Source organism: Enhydra lutris, unplaced genomic scaffold (genome assembly GCF_002288905.1).
Source record: "Enhydra lutris kenyoni isolate GAN:26980312 unplaced genomic scaffold, ASM228890v2 scaffoldscaffold26, whole genome shotgun sequence".
In the NCBI taxonomy this organism is placed as follows: Eukaryota; Metazoa; Chordata; class Mammalia; order Carnivora; family Mustelidae; genus Enhydra; species Enhydra lutris.
The window spans coordinates 24,234,460-24,259,095 of record NW_019154110.1 but is presented as its reverse complement, the minus strand read 5'-3'; the positions used below and the strand labels follow the sequence as shown (position 1 = coordinate 24,259,095).

The 24,636-nt window shown below is 53.4% G+C and overlaps 1 protein-coding gene across 4 annotated transcripts; it reads left to right on the top strand.

The window, feature by feature from the left end:
• Nucleotides 1–548: 548 nt before the first annotated feature.
• On the top strand, nt 549–23,820 carry LOC111151390 (phosphatidylinositol-5-phosphate 4-kinase type 2 beta). Of its 4 annotated transcripts, none has more exons than XM_022509378.1 (10): nt 549–716; nt 10,862–10,936; nt 13,799–13,871; nt 16,433–16,578; nt 17,311–17,457; nt 18,427–18,465; nt 18,951–19,064; nt 22,315–22,573; nt 23,036–23,139; nt 23,643–23,820. In XM_022509378.1, the coding sequence occupies exons 1-10, from the start codon at nt 558–560 to the stop codon at nt 23,721–23,723; spliced, it is 1,197 nt and encodes a 398-aa protein (XP_022365086.1). In that variant the 5' UTR covers nt 549–557; the 3' UTR covers nt 23,724–23,820. The 4 variants fall into 4 exon arrangements, with proteins under 4 accessions (XP_022365086.1, XP_022365084.1, XP_022365085.1 ...); XM_022509376.1 differs by having other exon boundaries at nt 10,862–10,959; nt 13,768–13,864; nt 16,426–16,578; XM_022509377.1 differs by having other exon boundaries at nt 10,862–10,959; nt 13,768–13,871.
• Nucleotides 23,821–24,636: the final 816 nt, after the last annotated feature.

Here is a 24,636-nt window from a genome sequence, read left to right as displayed (position 1 = left end):
CTCCTCCCCTTCGGAGCCTGGGCGCCGCCGCCATCTTGGCACGTCAGGTTGAGGGGAAGAGCCAAACCCTGGCTTTGGGAGGGGGCGGACAGAGGGACCCTCCCGCGGTGGACGGCGAGCCCTACCCCAGCCCACCTCCCCTTTCCGTTCCGGTGCGGGACTCTGAGTTGTCCTGAGGCCAGCCCGGTTCCCATCAGGCCCGGGGAGGAGGGGCGGGAAGGGCGGCCGCTACCTCCCCGGGACGGACGCTACCACCTGGGCGGGGAGGAGAGCGCCTGGTGACTGCGGGGCGGTGGCTGCGGCGCTCGGGGGCGGGGTTCGGAGCGAGCCGGCTGGCTCGCGGGAGCGGGGCGGGGCGGGGCGGGGCGTGGGGGCGGGGCGTGGGGCGGACGGAACCACCGGGGCGGGGTGGGGAGGTAACGGGACGGGCGCGACCATGGCGCGTTGAGGTAGCGGGGGTGGGGATCGGTCCCGGGGAGGCCTGGGGCCGCTGGCTTGTGCGCCGTCTCGGCCGCCCCCCCCCTTTCGCCGCCGCCGCCGCCGCCGCCGCCCCGGGCATGTCGTCCAACTGCACCAGCACCACGGCGGTGGCGGTGGCGCCGCTCAGCGCCAGCAAGACCAAGACCAAGAAGAAGCATTTCGTGTGCCAGAAAGTGAAGCTATTCCGGGCCAGCGAGCCGATCCTCAGCGTCCTGATGTGGGGGGTGAACCACACGGTAACCAGCTCCCCCGCGCGCGCCCCTCGGAGCGCGGCCCCGCGCGCTCCCACGCCCCCCCGCAGGCCCGGCCCTCACCCCGCGGGTCCTGCTGAGGACGCCCGCAGCCTCTCGCCAAACCACTTGCACGCCCACCCCACCCTTGCACGCCGTCCCGGCCGGGTGTGCACTCCCCGCGCGCCAAGCGAGGCCTGGTGTCTCCGACGGTGGTATGCCGACGCCCCCTCCCTCTCCTCCAGCCCCTCTGGTCGGGCTTCCTGCGTGGGGCTTGCTCGCTTCGGGCAGTCCCTGGAGCGCTGGGGGAAGGCCTGGGTGCGGCAGAATCGCTCTCATCCCCTCTCTCTGTTTGTTGCATGTGTTTACCCCCTTGTTCCTTCAACCGGCTGCCAGCTCCCTGTCCAGTTGACAGGGCAAGTGGCCTTGGCCTGCCTGAATATTCCTCTATTTCTGGTTATTTGGTTGGTGCGACTGCTTAAAGTTTCCCATCCTCCAGACCTCCTCACCCCTGACTATGGAAATCCTCCCTGGGTTTCCTTTTCTTCTTCATGAACAAGATGTAACAACTGGAGAAGCACAGGCTTCCTTGAACCACAGACACTTTACCAGGGTCTTCCTCGTTTAGGGAGAAGAGAGAATGTAACCATTTGAGAGAAGGTGAGGCCTGATTATAAGGAAGACTATTCATAGTAGAAATAATGTGCCTTCCTACATTCTCCTATGGTGTTCATCTCAAAGACGCTGAGTTCTCTTTTATTGAGCTTTCTGTTGTAAGGTCGTGAAAGGGGTGATAATGGTCGGAGGTTAGGATGAGAGGGTGGTCCCCTGGACCCTTGGGGTGCTTTGAGATTGTCCTATCAGGAATTTGGAGCCCAGCTTTGGTGCTTAAGCTGGAGGACTTTGTGCCCTGTTTGTTTAGGGTCTTTCTTTTTTCTTTTCCAACCACCTGTTCCTTGCCTTCTGACCATTTGCACTGTGAGTCCCTACACCAGGAATGATGAGAGGAAGTAAAAGGACCTGAAACACCCAACTTCACCAACTACAAGTTTGGAATGAGGAAGATGAAACTATTGGCTTGGGTTGCCTGTGAATTTCAGTTCTTCAGGCACGCTGATTTTTCAGAGCATTTGAAATAGCCCACAAGACCAAATGATAACAGAGGGGCCTGGGGCCAGCAAGGCTTTTTGTTTTCCTTTGTAGAGGAGCAAACCTCTGGAGAGGGTTGGCTGGAGATCCATGAACCTTAGTCTGAGCCAGAGTGTTAAGAGCTTCAATCTAATACGGAAAAGTGCATGCTTATGGTGAGGTCTTTGTTGGTGTTTTGGTCTCGGACAGGTTACTGTTTTCAGGAACCTCCCTCAGGTGAGAGTCCTGGCCAGGGTAAGGGAGTAGCGTGGGTTTAGTGCCCAGACCCCTGGAAGCAGCTTTGGGGCAGTAGTCCAGTAGACTTTGTTTCTTCTGCTTCCTGCTGCCTCAGGGGTCATCTGACAACATTTCGAGGGAAACTGGGTCATCAAAATGTGGACCTTGTATCCCTGCCTGGAAGTCAATCCTTGATTTTGTCCTGCAGCCTGCTTCTCACTAGAAAGCATCCTGTCTATATAGAGAATTGGTGGAGAATCTTACAGCTCCTGCCTTGGAATATTGCCACTAACTACCTAAGGTCCCTGATTCTATACACGGAGAAATGGAGGCCCCAGCTGGAGGATTAGCTCCCCCATGCCCACAGCAGAAGAGGCAGCTCACAGTCTGGGACTGCGGGCTGTGTGATTCAGTGGTGGTGCTTGAATGGCAGGTGTTGCTTTCTGTGCCTCCTGGTCCCTAGTCTGTTTCTCAGCCAGGTGCCATGATAGTGGGGATGATGGTCTTGTTATGTACGCTCGGGTGTGTGTGCCTGTGCTTGTGGGCTCCTGGGAATGTGTGTGTTGGTGGGTGTTCTGATAGGCCGGCGGTGAACCTGCCCAGATAAGGGCCTCTGCATGGAGATGGATAGGCATCTGGGAGTCTTTCTTGGGTTAGGCTGTCACCTTCTCTCTTTGCTAACTTGAAGAAAAGTTTGAGGGCTAGCCGAAGAGGCGTTAACGTTAAGCGAGACCCACGGTTTGGGGCATGATGTGTGAGTGCCTCGGGGGACAGGCACAGGCACCGCTCCCTGGACACAGCTCAGTTGGCCCCAAGCGTTAGTACTTCATCGGGGCCCGGTGTAAGGTCTGGTACTTTAGGGTCCCCCATTTGGGAAATGGAGGCATGTCCCTGAAAGAAGAGTGGTATAAAATCTTGCAGTCCCCAAGGGGGTCAGGACTACATCGTTCTTGGTGTATCGGCAGCCTTCCTGGGAGGTTGCCTTCCCTCAGAAGCCCACTTTTGCTACTTTTTTGCAGTCTGAGGCTTCAGATAGCACATTTCTTTGATTCTGTAGTTTCTCACCCCTTTAGGTGTTTAGGGCATGATAGTCTATGGCTGATGGCAGATGGATATGTCTTTATGGAGGGCAGAAGTCAGTGACTCTCCTGACATGGTTGACTGACCACAGTGTCGTCCCAGGAGCTCCTCTTGTGGCCAAGAGGTGCAGCCGGTGGACTTTGTGGAGGGAGACTGCAGGAAACAGGCGAAAATGTCAGAAGACTTTGGGTCGGGGCGCCTGGCTGGCTCAATCAGAGTAGCACGCAGCTCTTGGTCTCTGGGTGGTGAGTTTGAGCCCCATGTTGGGTGTAGAGCTTACTTAAACAAATAAAACTAAAAAAAAGAAGAAGAAGAAGAAGAAGACTTTAGATCTGTCAGGGGAGAACTAGTAAAGAGAGAACATCAGTGTTTTAGTGGATGAAATACAGTTTAGGGGCTCTGGAGTTAGAGAAGAGATAGCCTCTGAGAGGGGTGTGAAGACCAGAGGAGGCCAACCGGGCTTGCTGACCTGTTGGCGGGGTTAGGAACCAGGTATGCGTGAACCTTCGCTCAGGTGATCACCAGGATTAGGAGCAGCTGGCAGTAACTGTATTTAACCAATAGGAACCTGCTCGACTGTTCTTCAAAGTAACTACACTATTGTACATTTCCATCAGCAGCAGGGTGCTGGTTCCATGCTTATGCCCCTAGCACAATGACTGCCATAGAGTAGGTACACGGTGAATGTTGGCTAGAGGGACAGATGGCTAGAAAATGGGACTGAAGTATGGCTAACACCAGGATAAACACCAGGTTCCATTTTTTCCACATTCTTGTCAACACTTGGAATTGTCTGTCTTTGTCATAGCCTCCCTAGTGGGTGCGAAGTGTTACCTCCTTGTGGTTATGATTTGTGTTTCCTTGATAACAAATGGTTTTGAGTACCTTTTCATGTGCTTATTGGCCATTTATATATTTTCTTTTTTAAAAAAATATTTTATTTATTTATTTGATTGAGAGTGAGAGCATGAGCAGGGGGTAGGACAGAGGTAGGAGAAGCAGGCTTCCTGCGGAGCAGGGAGCCACACATGGGGCTCAGTCCCAGGACCCACAGATCATGACCTGAGGCAAAGGCTGATGCTCAACGGACTGAGCCACCCAGGCGCTCCGGTCAATTATATATTTTCATCATAGAAATGTCTGTCAAGATCTTTGTCCAATTTTTTAAAAACATTTTTTGCTCATTTTTAATTGGGTTGACTTTTCGTTATTGAGTTACAAGAGTTCTTTTTTAGAGAGAGAGAGCTTGAGCACGGATGGAGGGGGCAGGGTGAAGGGTAGAAGGAGAAGGAGGTGGAGAAGCAGACTCCCCACTGAGCAGGGAGGCTGGGAGTGTGATGCAGGGCTTGATCCCTGGACCCTGAAATCATGACCTGAGCTGAAGGCAGATGCTTAACTGACTGAGCCACCCAGATGCTCCTTGATTTAGGAATTCTTTGTGTATTTTAGGTACAAGTCCCTTATGAGATATGATTTGTAAGTATTTTCTCCCATTTTTTGGATTATCTTTTACATTTTCTTGACGGTATCTTTTGAAGCTCAGCTTCTAATTTTGACAAAGTCCAATTTGTGTATTTTCTTTGTTTGCTTGCTTTTTTGGTGTCATATCTAAGAAGACTTTGCCTCACGCAAGGTCATGAAAATTTACTCCTGTATTTTCTTCTAAGAAAAACTCTCATAGTTTTTGCTTTTTAAAGATTTTATTTATTTATTTGAAAGAGAATGAGAGAGAGAGAGCGATCAGGAGAGGGGGGAAGGTCAGAGGGAAAAGCAGATTCCCCTCTGAGCAGGGAACCCGATGCGGGACTCAATCCCAGGACTCCAGGATCATGACCTGAGCTGTCAGATGCTTAACCAACTGAGCCCCCCAGGTGCCCTAGTTTTTTGTTGTTTTTTTTTGTTTGTATGTTTGTTTGTTTTTTTAAAGATTTTATTGATTTATGGAGAGAGAGAGCCTGGGGTATGGGGAACCTGATGCGGGGCTCTGTCCCAGGACCCTGAAATCATGACCTGAGCCAAAGGCAGACATTTAATCAATTGAGCCACCCAGGCGTCCCAAACTCACAGTTTTAGTGCTTACAATTAGGTGTGTAATCCATTTTGAACTAATTTTTGTGTATGGTGTAAGGAACAGATTCATTCTTAAGTCTGTTCACTTCTCTCCCACACTCCACCCCCCATGCTGTCCATGCATTTTCTTTGCATAGTGCAGACCCAGAACCTCTTTTACCTGCCTTTTTCTCTTGCTCTGCGACTTGAGAAATCTTCAGTAAATATTCCTGCTCTAGTGGGCCGCCCCTCACCAGGCCTTTCCACCTCACGGAGAACAGGAAGAGAAGAAAAACTATGGCGTTTAAAAGGAGGAATAAACGCAGGACTGAATTTGTTGGCACCCGTGGCTCTGTTCTTGCCCTTTTCCTGTCTAGTTTGAGGTCTTACTTGGACTTCTTGGGTCTTGGGGATTTTCAAGACATCGTGTTTCCTGATGGGGGCAGGTAACACCTGACTGTCAGTGCTAGCTGGCCTGGCCTGCCGCTGAGCCGCCCACAGAACCGTAGGACAAGTCAGGGAACCTGCATGCCTGGCCCACGCCTCCTGGGTGCCTATGAAGGTCATACACGGAAGTAGAGGTTTCTGGAATCAGAAGTTCAGCAGACTAGAACTAGTGACTGAATTTTCATCTCTAGTAGGATCAGCATAGAGTGAAGTCGGGGCTCCTAAATTTCTCACTCAGCTTGGTCAGCCTCCTTATTACTTATGCTGATGGCTCCTGGAATTAATCATGTGGATAATCCAAAAACCACTTACGTGATGTGAAACCGAACAGATTTCCCATCCGAATATGTTGTATTTAACGTGATCCTTGGATGAATATGCATTCCACAAGGGCACTGTACTGAAGGGGAGAGGGGTTGGCCCAGGATTGTGCTAGATAGTAGAGGACAGGCACGTCTTCCTGGAACATTGCTTTAGTCATGAACTTTCAAGCTTCGAAACTCTTAGTTACTCCCCTTTGTCTACCAAATAAAGTTTCTTCTTTCTCCCTGCTGTTTCAGACTCTTTCTAGGGCACCTGGGTTGGCTCAATCGGCTAAGTGCCTGCTTTTGGCTCAGGTCATGATCCCTGGGTCCTGGGATTGAGCCCACCGTCGGGCTCCCTGCTCAGCGGAGAGCCTGCTTCTCCCTGTTCCTCTCCCCCTGCTTGTGTTCCTGCTCTCGTGGTCCCTCTCTCTGTCAAATAAATAAGTAAAATCTTTTAAAAAAAAAAAAGCCAGGTCTTAGCCTCCACAGCCAACTTTAACCTTTGTTCTCACCCTTCAGAGCATGAGTCTTTGGCATGGTCACAACAGCTTTGCTGTCTCTTTTCTCTTTATTCTGGTGTTAGCCATACTTCAGTCCCATTTTTCTAGCCATCTGTCCCTCTAGCCAACATTTATTATGCACCTACTATGTGCCAGTCATTGTGTTAGGGGCATAAGCATGGATAAGATCGTCTCTTCTTTCTAGAGGCTCACAGCCCCGTGCAAAAGTGAAATAATGTGAGCAAACCGTTACCCCAGTGAATGTGCTATTTGGGATATAAAGATGCACAGAGGAAGACAGGGTCGCTGTGACAGAGGAAGTGTTGTTTAGCCAGATCTTGAAGGATTCTCTTAGCTTTATCCTTTCTTCTGTCCCTGCTGCCACAGTCTGTCACCTTAGCTATTATAATGGCTGCATAAATGGTTACCGCTTCTTCTTTTGCCTTGTCCAATCCTTGCTTGATTTGGATTCCAGGATGCCTTTCTATAGCATCCGTTTGATCATGTGAGGTCCCAGATTTGAACCTGAGAGCACTTCCCATTTCTTGTGCAGTCAAGTCTAGATTTTTATAGTGGACAGATCTAAGTTCACATCCAGGCTCTGCCCCTTCTTGTAGCTTTGGAACTTCATTTTCATGTTCTATAAAATGAGCAAAACCACTTTCCTTGCAGATTATTAGGAGAGAGGCAAGAAAGGGGGAACACTTCCTTAGTCAAGGTAGCTATCCAGAAGAAGGCTCACACAGCAGAGTATGCAGAGCCAAGCTGTGGGTACCAGACAGACCCGGGAGCAAACCCTGACTCAGCACATCCTGTCTGTGTGACCTTGAGCAAGGTATCCTAAACTTCTTTTGCAAAATCAGATTAATAACAGTTTGTGTGGCAATTAAGCTTTAGAAATAATAGCACAGAATATGTGTTCTCTGTGATATATATAGTAATGTGAAAGCCCCAGCCACTTCTAGGTATTCAATAAAGAGAAGCAGCTCTTATTTATTAATATTGATAGTAGACTAGGCCATTCACCTCTCTTCCTGTGTCCTCTCCGTCCACCCCCTAGCACTTCTGTCCTGCCCTGCCACCCCCCAGACTGCCCCCACACACTGTACTTAAGCTGGGCAGTATACTTTTACAGCTGTGAGGCTTGGTTCTGACTGTTCCCACTGCTTGGGATTCCCTTCATGTCTTTTTTTTTTTTTTTTTGAGAACTACCATCCTAGGCCTTTCTCACGTATATTTATTTTTCTTCAGCTTCCTCTAGCAAGCGGCTCTCTGACTCCCACCCCCCAGCAGCACCAATTTCTTCATCTGTTTTTCCCCCTTCCTGTACTCTAACTCCATAGCACTCATTGCACTGTATTTTTTGCCGTTTTCCCAGCTGAACAGAGCCCATGTCTTCTTGTTTCTGGATCCCCAGCCCTGGCACCGTCCCGGGATGTATAGAGTAAGGCCCTCACTACCCTGAGTAGAAGTAAACTGAATAGAGTTCGGCTGTGCCTGAGCCAGGTCAGGAGGGGCCTTCCATGCCAGGCTTAGGAGGTAAAACTTTACCCCAAGGTTGATGACTTGAGCCACGGCAGCCTTAAGTGGGGGTGTAACATGATCTTGTTGTAGATTCGTCCAGTGTCAAGTGCTCTTGGCAATACCAGGAGAGGCATGAGGTGCCCTGTTTCTAGCCTGACGTGTGAGGGCCAGGAGTCTGTGTGACTCTGTTAACCTCACCACCTGAGCCTCTGCTGTTCTGGATGTGTCTGTCCCCGTGTTCGCACTACATGTTTACCACTTGACTTTGAGTTTCTTTGTTGTCATGGGTTTGTCTCATCTTCCCGTTAAGAGGATAAGCCTCCTATTCCTCTTGTGTGCACCGCCCCCCATGCACCCCCTCCTCCCTAACATGAACTAAAGCCTGTGGTAGGTATCTCAGTAAGTGCTTGTTCAATTAAAATCGAATAAAACTCTTTGGGGCTATAAAATTTAGCACAACTAAAAAAAAAAATAGTACAGCTAATCCTTAGAGTGAATCATCTGCATGGGGCCCCGTAGAAAGGAGGGGCGAGGCTACATAGTTCATATATATATGGATTGTTCACCAAAAATTCTCTCAGAAATTTCCTGCTGTTGGGCTGTGTAGTCAAGAAGAGAGATGACGGGAGATCTAAAAACCTGCCATCTTATAACCATTCGAACTAGGCTGAACCAGAAGTTACCAGAATGGGGCATTCTTGAATAGGTGCCATTAGAAAAATTCACCCTGGCCTGGCAAAGCTGACCCTATCAGGCAAGGGCTTCGGTCTTTCCTGGACATCCCAGCTTTTGGTACCTTTGGCCTTGGCACCAAATCTGGATTATAGACTCATGCAGAATCAATGAGTAGTACATCCTGGAACGTTCTGGTATAAAACCATGCACTTCGAGCCAGTGTGGTGTGTTCTTTCTAGTGTGGAGGTGTGAACTGGCAAAGTGGGATAATGACACAAGAGCCGTGAACTTCTTAACTTCTTCAGCTGTCCGAGCCAAGCAAGATATGCCAGGAAAATGGAAACGGGACAGCTCCTGTGAATTGTTTCTGTTGGCAGGAAAACCAGGAAGTGGAATGGTTTCCTCCACAGGCACGCACTTCGCAGTCGGGTTCCCCTGTAAGCACCCCCTGGAACGGGAGATGGTGTGGCTTTTGTCCTGTGGCCAGTAAGCCAGTGTGGTGGTTGCCACAGACCTGGGTGCTGGGGATTTTCAGTGTCCAGTTGGATGAGTTTCAACACACGTATATATGATCATGTAATGGTCACCCCAAACAATACATAGAACACTTCTGTCACCCCAGAATCGTACCTCTCGTGTGGATCAATGGCCCCCAGCCAATCTAGGCAGCTTCTTCCCGGATTGCTCTCACTGGAGATCCCTCTTTGAGGAATTCATATACAGGATATACTCTGGTGTCTGTGCCCATCAGTTTTTGCCAGCAGTTTATTGAGTCCCTGCCCCACTGGCAGCTTCTGCCGATACCCTGCCGCCCCCCTCCCCAGACGTCTACACTCCTGTGCCTGCCTTCATTTCCATGGGAGCAAGTTAGGTTTTTCACCAGTTCTAGGAAAGTGTGGTTCCCCAGCCCAGATCCTGCATTAACTTCCAACTTCTTCCACCCTCTGACATTTCTACATTAAAAAAAAAAAAAAAAAAAAAGTTTGGAGCATGAAAGGGGCAGCAAATTAAATGCTGTTTTCCCCCATTTATGCTCCTGTGAGTCTCGGTTATTCCCTCCCTGCCACATGGGCCTCATTGAGATAATAGGATTTGCAAGGAAAGTCTCCGGGAGACATAAGGCTGTGCGTCCCCTCCCCCCCCATCCATTAAGGCAGACCTAGGGTTTCCTCTGTAAATCCTGAATGCATTAGTGGCCGCTGGGTTGAGGGGTCAAATGTCAAATACTCCGCTGTGAAGGGAGAGGACATCTGCGGCTAATTAGACCACTAATTGGCTAAGCTAGGGACAGGGAAGGGCAGGAGACACGCTCTCAGCTCTGTGCCAATGGGAAGCCAGCTCCCTGCCAGCCTCCAGCTCCCCGAAGGGGGATGAAAGCCAATGGGAAGGTTTGTTTGTGGTGGGGCAAGGCACCCTACCCCATCTCGTGCAGTCAGCCTAAGGCAGGACATGGCTTGAGGAGCTGGCCCTGTTTTAATCAGGAGGGGAAGAATGAGCCAGTGGCCAGATGCCTACCTCTCCTTCTCACTTTAAATTTAATCCTTTACTTTGGAGATGAGTTATACACCCACACAAACTCATCCAGCTTTTTTCCTACCCCAGCCCAACATCTTGAGTGACCCACAATTGGTAGGAAAATGTTAAAGGCCTCAGTACCCACATAGGTTGTGTGATATTTATTCATTGATCCACTTACTGCTACGTTTAGCAAATATTTATATAATACTTGCCATATGCAGACCATGGGGCCAAGCACCATGGAGCCTCCAGAGATCAGTTAGATGACCTTGGCTTACAAGGATCAGTAAGTAATACAATCTTGGCCTCACTTAGAGTCTAGCAAGCTTGTGAGGTTGATAAGCATTAATACCACAATGTGAGGGAGGCTGTGCGATGGCCAAAGGATGGAGACAAACACGACTTCAGGAATCTCAGGGTCAGAGAGAACATTTATGGTCTAGACAATCATGGAAAGCTTCATGGAGTAGGTGCCTTTTGAGCCGGAGTTTATCAGGTGGGGAGAATCTCTATAATAGGTGGAGATGAGATTGGGAACTTCTCTGAAGAGAAGAGCAGAAATAAAGACAAGGAGGGAATCCACGGACATACTTTTGGTGAGATGGTGGCGTTCGCATTGTAGCATCTCGTGTCTCTGAGGCAGGTGGCCTCCCGGCTGAGAAGCTCTCACTTTTCCCTTGCTTCGCAGATCAATGAGCTGAGCAATGTCCCTGTGCCTGTCATGCTAATGCCAGATGACTTCAAAGCATACAGCAAGATCAAGGTGGACAATCATCTCTTCAATAAGTAAGTGGCCTCCTGAGTGGGCTCAGGTTCTGTGGACAGCCCTTTCCCTCAAGGCGGAGAGCTTCTGAGAACCTACTCGTGGCCGTGCCAAGCTGGCACCTGGCAGGGTGTGACAGCGACACCTGGCTCTCCTGGCAGACACACTGGCTGGGAAGATCCATTCATTATGTGCCTCTTCCCTTTGTGTCATTCTGTCATTCTACTTTATCCGCCTACCTCCAGGGTCCCTCTGGGCGTGTGGCCCGACCCAGGGTGATTCATCTGGGGCCAGGTTAGGGAGCGGCGAGCTGGTGTCTAGTGGGAGGCTGACAGTGGTGGCCCTGTCTTGATCTTTGTCTGTGGCAAGAAGCTGCCAGACATGTTCCTGGCCAGGGTCACAGGCTGAGCACAGTGCCCAGGGGCGCCTTCCAAAGTAATTCCTCCCACTTTTGTTCACTGTGGCTTCTGGGACTAACACTGGTGTCTGGAGGGCGTCTCTGGGCTGGAGCAGCCCTTTTGCCTGGAGCAGGTGGGTCCTGCCCTAAGGCCTTGGGAGGCCTTGCTCTGGAAGCCCACTGCAGGCCACCCCGGGGGGGCGCATGCTGCGCACGCCCTCCTTTCTGTGCTCGCATCCCGGCGCCACCTTCCCTGGCCTCATAGTCCCCGGCACCCCTTCAGCTGGGCTCTGTCACCCCACCACTTCAAACTGTTAGTCTGAAGGGGAAGCTCGGTTTGAAAACACCCCTTAGTGGCCTCTCCCTGCCATAGTATGTAATAATAACATCGTATTCTAGAAGCCCTCTGTCCTCAGAGCTAAGCAGCCAGCCACCCTTGTAGAAGAAAGACTCCTGGGTTTGTGCTCTGCTCTCATGCCTCTCGCTACCACGTCGCACTTCCCTGGATTTTCCACACGTGGAGCAGTTGTGTGGGATGGCGGGGTGTCCTGGGCGGGGAGCCGATACTGTGGCTGGACTCAGCGTTGGGCCCCACAGGCTCAGCCCCACAAAGCTCCCCCTCCCCCAACGTCTTCAGATGCCAATCACAGGTTGAGGTGGTCACCTGGGTCAGTGACCAGCCTGCAGTGGGTCCCGCATTCCCTCAACCTTCCCCCTTGGGTTTGGTTAGTTTGCTACAGCGGCTCACAGAACTTGGAAAAACAGTTTATTTACTTGCTTACTGGTTTATTATAAAGGCTACAGCTCAGGAACGCCCTCTCTGGGTGCACTCCCGTCCCCACGCTTGCACCTGTTGGCAGTCCGCAAGTTCCCAGAGCCCTGCCTTCATTGCGAAGGTGTGATTGATGGGTCATTGGCAATTGGTAATGGGTTCATCCTCCAGCCCCTCTCCCCTCCCTTGCAAGTCAGGGGAGTAGGACTGAATGTTCCAACCAGCACCGAACCTTTGAAGCTTTCCAAAAGTCACCTTTTTTTAAAAAGTAGGTTCCATACTCATTGTGGAGCCCAACACAGGGTTTGAACTCATGACCCTGAGATCAAGACCTGAGCTGAGATCAAGAGGCGGATGCTTAACTGACCGAGCCACCCAAGCGCCCTTCCCCTCCGCCAAAAGTCACCTTATTCACATAAACTCAGATGTGGTTGAAAGGGGCTTGTTAGGAATTAAAAAAGACATGTTTATTGCTCTTATGACTTCAGAAATTCGGTTTTAGTTGCTCTGTACCTCAGACAGGAACAGAGACCAAACACATCACAGTATCGCACCCCCCAAGGAAAGAGAGGCAGCCCTTGGGCCTGAGGCAAGAAAGGAGGGGGCTCTGTCCCAGGGCTCAGGGCCCTGGGAGGGGACATCGCACCACCACCTGTTCCAGGGTTCACAGCTTCTGGTGAGGCTCCACCTTGACATCCTGGCCTAAAGCAGAGCATCCTGTCTCTTCTCCGTCTTTCTTTATTCCTTTTGTCCTCCCAACGGCTGTTGATGTGCTAATTATTAGACCACAGTGCCAGTGCCAAGGGGAGGCAGAGGAGGCCCCTGCCTTCAGGAGAAGCTGCGGCTGTTTATTCCCTCCAAGTGTGTCATCCTGGAGTATAGTCCCTGGAGGGTGTCCCTGAGCAAGGGAACCGTTGTAAAGACAGAGGATTTGGAGCAGGCCACCCTTCAGGGCTATCCTCTCCCCTCCTGGGAGTCTGGCTTACTGACTAAGGAGCAGGAAGGGTGGCAGTTGGTGCCAGCAGCCCACAGACAGGCTTCTGGAAAAGCTGGGATCCCAGTCAGCTGACTGAGGACCTCTTCAATCCAAAGCGCTCTCGTCCTCCATCCGGAGGGAAGCCTGGGGCTTCGTGGGTGTAACCATCTTCAGGCCATGTTGGTAGAATCTTCCTCAGAGGAGAAAATTGGTTGAGAAAAGGCGCTCCTTTTAGCCGTCAGACTGCCGGCTGCCTCACAGCAGCTGTGCACACGCAGCCACTCCCGTGTGTAAGCTCGGCCCTTGGGCAGTGGGGCCCATGCTCCATCTCACTTCTCAGCAGATGAGGTTTTTCCCCTTTCATGTAAATTTTGTCAGAAGAGAACATACACTCAGAAAAAGTACTCAAATCCTAAGGATACAGGTCGACTCATTTTTTACAAAATGAACACAGGGATGTAAAAATTTAAAACTCAACACACTCAGCATCACCAGGAATGTTTGTTAAAAGTACCGATTTCCAGATTCCTCTCCAGAATTTCTGGGGCCTAGAAACCTACATTCTGAGCACCGCAGACTGTTCCGATCCCGGTGACCTGTGGCCCAAACCCAGAGAAGTTCGGATGAAGAATCAGGTGGACGAGGAGGGGCGGGGATCACAAAGACATTTCTCCGCTCTGCCCTAGGGAGAACCTCCCCAGCCGCTTTAAGTTCAAGGAGTACTGCCCCATGGTGTTCCGGAATCTCCGGGAGAGGTTTGGGATTGATGATCAGGATTACCAGGTACGGGGTGTCTTTGTGGTCGGAGGGGTCAGGGAGTGCAGTGGGGTCTGGAGGCCACAGGACAAGGAGAGGGAAGTCCCCCGTTCTCGTGCTCTGTCTTCCTGTCCTGTCCCGCTCTAGCCTGGGGGTCTCCCCCTGGTACCATCGGGCTCCTGGAGGGGTTGGGGCCCAGAAGTGCTCTGTCTCCTCTCCCCAGGAGGGAGAGCAGAGGGAGGGGGATGGGCTGTGGAAGCTGCCTCATCTCAGTCTGACATTCCCCATCTAGGCCCAGGAACCCTTCTTAAAAGAGAGAATTGTTGCCAGCAGATGATGAGGCCTCTTAAAGCAGATAAGACAGAGTAGAAAAGGAAGACTTGGAGGGGAGTGTGACCTTGGCAGGCATGCACGCTGCCTCCCCTGGGGCCCGTGCAGCCGGCGACTGCCCCCTCTCAGGGCTGATGATGCGGCCTTTGGCCTGCTTGGAGCGCTCCTCCCACCCAGTCTTGGGGACATTACCGTCTGACTCCTAGGCTGTGGTTTCTGTCACTGCCCCACCTAGCACCTTCTGTGGACCTTCTTCCCCTGGCAGAAAGCCTGCTGGTGACGGTGGGAGAATTCTCCACTTCACCTTGCTAGCAGTGAGAAGTTCAGCTGACCTGCTGTGGTCTGGGGAGGGGGGTGCGGGGGAAGGACCATACGGCCTAGTGTGGTCTAAGACGGGTATCCAAATCTGCAGTACCATAACCCCTCCCGGCCGGGTCCTAGCAAGCCTTTCACGGAGTAGGTCCCGAGGAGCAAGAGGAACCTGGGTGAGACCCCTCTCCTCTCCCGTCCACTCTGGAGGGAGGCCCCAAAGATGCTCTCACCAAGAGGAGGGCACAGGGATGCAGAGGCCGGAAAGCTCAAGAACAGCTGTGCCTGAGAGGTACTGGGAGGTGCCTCCAGTCCCCTCTGTTGGGACCGAACCCGGAGCTAAACCATGACCTGATTGGAGCTGGAGGTTTTCTGATAACCTGCCACTGTTGCAACCTGAGGCTGCTCAGCCGTCTTCCGCTGTGGCTCCTTCCCTTCCCTCCGCGCTCTCACCACATCCTCTCCGTGTCTGCATTTTTTTCTCTAATAACCTTGTGGGCAAGTGACTGTGCTCCCGACTAAAAGAGGCAGGGCGTGTGGTGTTCGGGGAGGGGACTCTGACCACGTGGAGTGCCAGAGCCCGCTGCCTGGAAACGAGGCAGGGATGGGAGCATGCTTCCCCGCGAGGCTGGGGGCCTGCTCTGCTTTGTGGAAGGAGGACCAGGCTGGGGGAGTGAGGCCCTCCGCTATAGCTCCTACTCGACCTTTTTGGATAGGGGAACACTCTGTTTTGGGGGTGCCCTTTTATTTTTATTTATTTATTTTTTAAAAGATTTATTTATTTGTCAGAAAGAGAGAGAGAGAAAGCGCACAAGCAGGGAGAGAGGCAGGCAGAGGCTGAGAGAGAGGCAGGCTCCCTGCTGAGCAAGGAGCCGGATGTGGGACTCAATCCAAGGACCCTGGGATCATGACCTGAGCCGAAGGCAGCAGCTTAACCCACTGAGCCACCCAGGCATCCCTGGGGGTGCCCTTTTAGGGAGCATCTCCCCACTTCAGACTTGAGTCTTCCCTGTGAGGGTGGCGCTCCCTCCTTCCCCCAGGGTCTCCTGAGGAGGCACCAGGGGAGGGCAGAGTGTCCGACCCTAGGTAAGAGCCGAGGGAAGGGCTCAGAGAGGAGGCCTTTCTGCGAGCAGATCCCCACATGTGTCTGCTTGGGAAGAGGGACAGCTGGGGCTTCCTCTCTGCCTTGCCTTTCAAAGGTCTTCTCCCGGCGTCTGCTTGGTGAACACATCCCTTTGGTTGACTCACACCTCCCCCTCCACCCCCTCTAGAGGCTTCTACTGCTCTCTGAGCCCAGTGGGAATGGGGCCTCGAGGAGGAGCAGTGGCAGAGCCAGAAAAGCTCCCCAGAACTGCCTCATAGCTCTGCACAGACAAGCAGGAGTGTGAGGTGAGGGGAGAGGGGCTGGGCAGAGAGGCGAGCAGCACCTGTCTGCTGTGGGAAGGGTTTTCCAGGACCAGGGTATGTCCAAGAAAAAGAGATTACTGTCCATTGCTGCTTTATGCTGGACATCTTGACTAGTCCCTAAGCTTTGTCTTTGTCACCCCAGGAAACTGGGAAAACCATCTTGGACTGCCTCCTTGTGTTCCAGGTCAGGAAATTCAGGAGTGGAGAAGTGAAATGGCTCATGCAAGGTCAGGTTACCTGTGGGCTTCAGGTCAGGGCAGGGATCCCTGAGGCAGGGATCTTGTGGACAGGGTCATTCTCAGGGGTCAGAAGGAAAGGAAGTGTTGGTGCAGCCAGCCCGCTGCCCCTCCGATCAGGGATCAGGAGCAGGTGGTTAGGAGCAACTCTTGTCACTCTTCAGGAAGTCCTGTGGGAGAGAAGTGAACTTCCCATGACACCAGGGGAGGGTCAGGGCCTGCCTGTCCCAGCGTGGTTGGCCCAAGTAAAGGTCAGAGCCCTCGTTCCTCTCCCAAGACCAGCCCGCTTTTGTCTCCGTCCCTCAGAACTCAGTGACGCGCAGTGCCCCCATCAACAGTGACAGCCAGGGCCGCTGTGGCACGCGCTTCCTCACCACCTACGACCGACGCTTTGTCATCAAGACCGTGTCAAGTGAGGACGTGGCCGAGATGCACAACATCCTAAAGAAATACCACCAGGTATGGTGAGTCCCGAGCCTGGGTGGGAGAGGATGGGTGGCAGGGGGAGGACAGAGGCCCTGGGCGGCTTCCTGGGGAGGGATCAGGCCCCTTGCCATGGTCCCTGCCTCCTGAGAATCAAGCACTTGGCCTTCCCCCGGGGCTGGGTGTGGAGCTGAAATGCCTGCTTGCAAAAAGGGAAAAAGCAAGAGTGAAGGCACGTTCCCCACTCACTCAGATCCCGTGGAACAGCTGTTTCTTGTCAGAGTGGGGAAGTGGCTCCCCGTAGCACCTGCCGCATTTCTTCTAAAAGAGGTCCCCGGGGGCTGGGCAGGGTCACTTCCTTTCCCAGGCAGGCTCTCCGCACGCCCTGGGCCTAGTACCTGGGCCTTCGGGGAATGTTGCCTTCTCTCTGGGGCGCCAGGAGGTGGTGAAAGGGACTTCTGGTCTTCGGGGCTACAGCGGAACCTCTGGGGTGCCGCATGGCTAAGAACTACTGGCAGAGGGGGAGCCGCTCCTCTTTCCCCTGCAGCCCGCTCACAGGCCTGCCTCAGTTTATCTCCGGCAATAGAATCTGGTTTCACACGGATGTTTCAGTGGCGGCCCAGGAACAGGAGACCCAAAGCTCTCACTTGGCGGGGCCGGCTGGGGGCGGGAGTGGCTGTGGAGCCTGGGCAGAGCCTGGGCAGAGCCCTGGCCGTCCGGCGCCTTCCATCGTTCCTTAGCCGCCCGTCCATCCTCCCTTTGCTCTAGTTCATAGTGGAGTGTCACGGCAACACGCTCTTGCCACAGTTCCTGGGCATGTACCGCTTGACCGTGGACGGCGTGGAGACCTACATGGTGGTCACCAGGAACGTGTTCAGCCACCGCCTCACTGTACACCGCAAGTACGACCTCAAGGTAACGGGCTCTGCCCTCCTGCGCTTTGGCGCGCCCCCCCTCCCGCCCCCGCAGGCTTCCTCATAATGGGAAAGCCTGGGAGCAGGGGTTTCAGCACAGGCAGGTTACCCTGGAGTTGATGTGGCCAGTTCCTCTGGGTCAGAGGCTGTTGGAAGTCCAAGTGACAGGGACAAGAGGTTATTTAACATGCCTTATTTATGTCACCATCGATGTTCTTCAGCTCCCGTCGGGGGCGTGTGCTCTCCGAGGGCAGCCGCCAGGAGACAGGCCCTGTGGACTGACAGCACACGCACATTTCTAGACACGGAAAGGAACACGCCTGTGCCTGGGAGCCACAGCGCTCCACTGTTCTCGAAGACGGCTTCCTGACTTGTCACCTCATGTCCCTGTCTCTCTCCCCACTGCAGCCATAGTGTTGTCCTTTCCATTCCTTCCTGGTCTGTGCTCTGTGCCTCCCCAGCCCCTCTCACGGCCGCCTGGCCTCTTCCCTCCCTATTCTTTTGTCCGTCTCTGCCTTCTGCCACCTGATTTCTTCCTGCTCGGCTCAGACGTCACTTCCTGCCGGAAGCCAGCCTGGACCGCTGTCCTTCCCTAGCCCAGACCCACCCCTGTGCCACCTGCTCTCGGCATGTCCTCCCGTGTTCCACCTCTCACCAGTGTGATTAATGGATTAGTTAATCATGTAACCACTTGTTAATGCCGCTCTCCCCTGTTGGAAGGGAAGTCTCTAAGGGTAGGGACTGAGTCTTGGTACAGTCCTGTTTGCAGAGCGCGAGCCTCGGGCCTAATCAGAGCTCTGTCAGTGGTCTGTGGCGGAGGGCGTGAACAGCTGCTGCCTCCTGGCCCCTCTAGGATTCTAACCAGCCTCCTTCAGTTCACCTGCTGCCTCTCCCCAAAGACCGGTGCATGTTTTCCGCCCAGCGGAGTTTGCCTCAGCTGGATCTCTCCTGACGGCTCTTGTCCTTGCAGGGCTCCACTGTCGCCAGAGAAGCCAGCGACAAAGAAAAGGTATGCTGGGACCGGTACTGATCAAGTGTGGCCTGGGTCGCTTGGAATCAGAAATACCTTCTGTCAGTCTTCTTGGCCCTTCCTCCATCACAGCCCCTATCCTGGTTCCCACACGTGCCCTCTGTCGGGGCTGTGTCACTGGGCACCCGCCTGGCCTTGGCCTCGAGCTCCAGCTTTGCCTTGTGTCCACAGTCCTGCAGACCTGGCGGTTTCTGTCTCGTTGGCCAGCCTCACTTGGGGTGTGGCTGCCTGGGCCCCAAGGTAGTTCAGGCTCAGCAGGAAGACCTGCTTTGGTCTGTCCTCTCTGCCTGACGTTTGCCACCTAGTTGCCATCCCTGCCTGCCCGAGGCCTGGGACTGGGGCCTCTTGTGCTGACCCCGTTGATGGGACAGGCCGCCCCTCTGTGCTCTGAGGACCCTTCCTCTTTTACCTCATGGGGTGAGTGTCTTCGGCCGCCCGGCCTCACACTGCTGTTGCTCTCCCAGGCCAAGGACTTGCCAACGTTCAAAGACAATGACTTCCTCAATGAAGGACAGAAGCTGCATGTGGGAGAGGAAAGTAAAAAGAACTTCCTGGAAAAACTGAAACGGGACGTAGAGGTACTTACCCTCATTTTCACCTTGGTTGAGGAGGGCCCCCTCTTGTCCCCAGAGCAGGAGCCTCTCTAACCTTAAGAAAAATTGAATTCATGGGGCGACTGGCTGACTCAGACGGCAGAGCATGTGACTCTTGATCTTGGGGGTTGTAAGTTCAAGCCCTGCGTTGGGTATAGAGATTACTTAAAAATGAGATCTTTAGGGGCTGCCTGGGTGGCTCAGTGGGTTAAGCCTCTGCCTTCGGCTCAGGTCCTGATCTCAGGGTTCTGGGATCGAGTCCCACATCGGGCTCTCTGCTAGGCAGGGAGCCTGCTTCCTCCTCCCTCTCTCTCTCTCTGCTTGTGATCTCTCTCTCTGTCAAATAAATAAAATCTTTAAAAAAAAAAAAATGAGATCTTTAAAAAAAAGAAAAGAAAAATTGAATTCACTACTTTCCACACTCCTGGAAAGGAAGGCTGGTGATTTGAACAGTGTGGGTGTAAATGAGGGTTCCATCACGGGCAGCATGTTCATGACAGTAGTCTTTGTAGCTCAAGTTGGAACGTTTTCCTTGATCCCTCACTATTCTATTCCAACGCCTTTTTCAAACACCCCTAAACTTCCTTTCTGGAGGTGTTCCCATCGTTGGGGGGTGGGGATGTTGGTCATCAGAGCAAAGGGAAGCCAGCTGTGAGCGCCACCAACCAGGCCTTTCTCTGGCTCCAGTTCTTCCCTCACCCAGTGGCCTCCTGGTGGAGCGGGACTCGAGGCAGAGAAGTTCTTCTGGGGAGGACAGGTGCTAGATAGCGGATGTGTTACCTGACCACTTGATAACTCGGTATCTCCTGTTTCCATAAGTTGGGAGCCTGTTCATTAAGACCAAATCCTACAAACTTTTAGAAGTGTTTTCTTATTTATTCTTATTGGGGTGAAATACACATAACATAAAATTTACCATCTTAACCATTTTTAAATGCACAGCTCAGTGGCATGGAGTACAGTCACTGTGTTGTGCAGTTGTCCCAGCCATCCCTCTCCAGAAACTTTTGTCTTCCCATACTGAACCTCTGTCCCCATTACACACTGATTCCCCACTTCCCCTTCTCCCTAAACCCTGCCAAGCACCATGCTACTTTTCATCTCTGTGAACCGGACTATTCTAGTACTTTATATGTAAGTGGAATCACACAGTACTTGTCTTTTGTGTCAGGCTTTTGCACTTACCGTAATGTCTGCAAGGTTCATGCGTGTTGTAGCACCTGTCAGAATGGCCGTCCCTTTAAGGCTGAATAATATTCCATCATATGTGTACCCGTTCATCCATCAAAGGGGAACTGGTGTAATAGGTAAGATTTTCTAAAGAAACAGAACGAGTAGATGGTGCCAGTGGATGGATGGGTAAATAGTTAGGCAGCCCCGTGTTTAGTATAAAGAATTGGCCCCCACAGTTATGGAGGCTGACAGTCCCCCAGAGCTGCAATTGGTGGGCTGGAGAGACCCAGGAGAGCAGACGGTGTGGTTTCGGTCTGGAGGCCAGCAGGCTTAAGATCTCGGACGGGCCAATGTTTAGTCTGTATCTGAAGGCAGGAGAAAACTAATGTTCCAGCTCCAAGGGACTCAGGCAGGAGGAGTCCCTTTCACTCACAGGAAGTCACCCTTTTCTTTCTACGCAGGCCTTCAACTGATTGGGTGAGGCCCACCCACACTGGGGAGAACAATCTGCTTTACTTAGTTTGCTGAGTCACATGTTAATCTCATCTACAGACACCCTCACAGATGCACCTAGAATAATATCTGACCAAATGCGCACCAAAATTTAACTGTCACACTTGGACCCATTCACTGTGAATGTTGCTGCTGTGTGCGTAGGTTTTGCGAACGGCTTTCTTTTCTAGGAAGCTTTTCCTTCGTCACCGCCTGCTCTGTCTGTGCCTTTATTCTGCCTCTCAGTTTGTTCAGAGTCTTTCTCCTCCCTGTCCTCCCTTTCTCCCTACACTCCTGAGAGGAAGTTAAGGCAGTTTACACATTTCATTTGTTTTCCCTTGCCTGTTGCTTCCTGAGTGTTCTCAGGTGGATAGGAGCGGGTGTGGGTCATAGCCTTTCTCTCTTCTGGGACCTCAGGCCCCTCTCCTTGGACCTTGAGAGGGGCTCATCTGGAGGTGCTTGGCATGGTGCTCCCCAACTTTCTCTCTAGAGGAGAGGCTGCAGATCTTCTCCCATCAGGGCTGCTTGTGCTTTTAGAACCCCAGGGGCCTGTGTGTGGGGCTGTGCTGGTCACCGTGGTCTGTCTGACAGTCTCCCGGTGACCATGGCAGAGTGCCTAGCATGTGTTGCATGGCGGCCGCAGGCCGCTTCACTGAGGATTTGACCAGTGACTGCAGCCTCAGTATTCGCTGAGCTGGATTTCTGGCTGGCTGGCTCCATCTGATCAGCCCCATACTTTCTCGTTCTTCAAGTCACAGAGTCCTAGCCTGGGAATCACAAGACATCATCCCGCTCACTGACCCTCATGCATGTGTGAACACTGCGCCACAGCCGCTTCGGACCTTCGGGAAGAGGTTCGAGTGTTGCTTGGGTCTTCTCAGGGCTGTTCCCTTTCCTTTTTGTTTTTCTCTCTGTTCTTATCCTGACTGGTAAAGGAAGCTGAGTTAGTGGCATTTCGGACTGTGCCTGTGGCCCTCAGTGAGAAGTACGTGTTACCTCCTAGCCTAGCACACACACACAACTGAACTACTGTCTACCTACTTCACGTGACGACCTCTCACATTTTCTGTTCTATTTCCCACTTCATCATAAAAAAATATCCCGGCTCCAGGCTACTAGACCGGATCTCGGGCCCCCAGTGGGTGTGATTTATGGCCTGAAGGCCACGGGCCTCTGTGTACTGCAGCCTCCCGTTCCTCACTCAGACTCGCCACAGCCTCCCTCATTCCCAGACCCCATGGGCCTCTTCCCTTGGCCTTCCTGCTGCCTTTCCTCCTGCAGCTCCTGCCTGCCGGACGGCTCCTCATTGTCAGGCGAGCTCACCTCCTCTCCCCAGGGAGAGCCCTCCCCCTGCTGCCCTGGGATCCCACAGCTCCTTGCCCTCGGGAGTGGCTGTCCGCCCCGCCGGACACTGAGCCCACGCAAGGCAGAGACTCTGATGGCTTGTTCTCACCTGTGTTTCAGAATTGGAGAATGGACTTGAAGGAAGTGCCTTTTCTCCCCTTTCCAGGAGCCCCAGGGATGCCCAGTGTAACCTCTCCTCCCATCTCTCCTTCCGCACCTTCCCTAGTTCCTGGCCCAGCTGAAGATCATGGACTACAGCCTACTGGTGGGCATCCACGATGTGGACCGGGCGGAGCAGGAGGAGATGGAGGTGGAGGAGCGGGCCGAGGACGAGGAGTGCGAGAACGACGGGCTGGGGGGCAACCTGCTCTGCTCCTACGGCACGCCCCCCGACAGCCCGGGCAACCTCCTCAGCTTCCCCCGCTTCTTCGGCCCTGGGGAGTTCGACCCCTCTGTTGACGTCTATGCCATGAAAAGCCATGAAAGTAAGTAGGGGCCCACGTCTGCCCTGCCTAGCCCTGGCCCCCATGCGATCCCTTCAGGCCCGTTGTTTAGCTGCCTCCCAGGGTGTCTGGACCCCTGCCTCGTTCACTGCTGACTTTGGCCTTTTTCTGCCCGCAGGCTCTCCTCCTGAGCCACCGCCAGTCACTCTGGCTCCTGGGGCCCTGGGGTCCTTCCCTGTCAGGCTTTCCTTCCCCTCTCTGCTTGTCCTGGATGTCTGAGGCTGGGTTTGGCCCCGATTCATGGTTCTAAACACTTAGAAAGACTGTCCACAAACAAGAGAAGAGCTCTGAAGGCTCTGAGAAGGGCCGCAGTAGCATTCCTCTCCTCAGGTCTGGAACGCTTGGGATGGGTCTGGGTCTCAGGTCTGCAGGCTTCTGAAGCCGTCTTCTTTCTGTTGTTCCCCCACCCCCTCCTCCTCCTACCCTGCTCCCCCTCCCCTGCAGGTGCCCCCAAGAAGGAGGTCTATTTCATGGCCATCATCGATATTCTCACGCCGTACGACGCGAAGAAGAAAGCTGCCCATGCCGCCAAGACAGTGAAGCATGGGGTGAGTCCCCCCTGCTGCCCCACACCCCCCACTCCTGGACACCCCTGGGCACCCCTGCTGCTCTCCCTGCCAGCTGGTCCGCCCCGTCCATTTCCCCCGGTCTGCCGGCTCCTCTCCCCGGGGCTGCTGGGTGTCACTGCAGCTAGCGGCTTTGTTCGCGCCCGCACTGCTCCCCGAGGAACCCTTCTCCCCTTGGACTTGAAGCTCCTGTCTCCAAATAGGGACCCTGCCCAGAGATTCCGAGTCTCTCCACCACCTCCCCACCACCTTGCTGCTCCTTCAGTGGGCGCAGGCTTGGAGTTGTGAATCAGGAGTCAGGCCACGGCCTCTCTGAGACGGACCCGTTCCTCCGGGCAGCCTGCCAGGCTGGGCTGTAGCGTTGTTCTCACTCCAAGCCAGAGGGTCCTGATTCCCCAGGCCCCTCCCTGCTGGAGCCTCCCAGTAGCCTCCCAGTTAGGGCGGGGAGCTCAACCTGGACCTGAGTCAGCCTCTATGTGTTACAGGCGGGGGCCGAGATCTCGACCGTGAACCCTGAGCAGTACTCCAAACGCTTCAACGAGTTCATGTCCAACATCCTCACGTAGTTACCTTCTACCTTCAGCCAGAGCCAGAGAGCCGGATGTGGGGTCGGGGTCGGAAAAGGGAGAGGGCGTATTTGGGCTGGATGGGAGGGTGGGGAGCAGAGGGGAGGGTGGGGAGCAGAGGGGAGGGCTTTGTTGAGGAGCCAGCACCCAGGACAGAAAGACCAGTGGGGGTGGGGAGGGGAGGTGCTGCGTGGACACGTGCTCCCGCGGTGCACCTCACCTTCCGCTCACCCTTGATTTTACCCCCTTCTGACCCAGGTCGAAGAGGGGTTTCTTTTTTGTTCCCTTGTAACCTTTTACAGTACCTTGGGGCTAGAGAGGACTTTGTGGGTTTCTGTGGGTTCCGTCTCTGCGATCTCATTGCTCCAGGTTTGGTGTTTATAATGATGTGTGTCATCACCCCGTCACCCTCCCCATCCCTGCCCTGCTCTGGGTTCCCTTCGGTTAAAAGGGCGCCCCACGGGCCCGGCCAAGGGTCCACATGCTCCGTTGCCAGAGGACAGGAGGTCAGACACCTCAGCCCTGCTGCATTGGATCTTGTCTGGATTAACTTTTGAATGTTACGGAGTATCGTGCACAATGTCCTCCTCCTTTTTGCCTCGGATCCAAGTGAAATGTTACCGGATTCCTCCATGTAAATGCTGTCCTCCTGAAGGAAGGCTCCAGATTAGCACCAGGCATCTTGGATGAGGAGAGATCTCCCAGGGGCGTGAGTTCATCCTCGTGGGATGGTTGGGGGTGGGGGTCGCAGCCGGGCTGTCGGACAGCAGGTTCTCACAGAACCCCGTGAACATCGTCCATGCCCCTGGCCCCTGGCCTTCCCTCATCCTGTCCATAAGGCCTGCCTTCCGCTGGGTCAAGAGGAACTAGGAAGCATCTTTACGGATAGCAGGACCCCCAGTTGCCACTGGGT

What these genes read in the sequence shown, in the direction of transcription:
- LOC111151390 (XM_022509376.1), top strand. Translation starts at nt 558, where the DNA reads ATGTCGTCCAACTGCACCAGCACCACGGCGGTGGCGGTGGCGCCGCTC. An exon ending in TCCTAAAGAAATACCACCAG is followed by an intron (nt 16,579 to 17,310) that starts GTATGGTGAGTC and finishes CCTTTGCTCTAG; the next exon opens with TTCATAGTGGAGTGTCACGG. An exon ending in ACCGCAAGTACGACCTCAAG is followed by an intron (nt 17,458 to 18,426) that starts GTAACGGGCTCT and finishes TTGTCCTTGCAG; the next exon opens with GGCTCCACTGTCGCCAGAGA.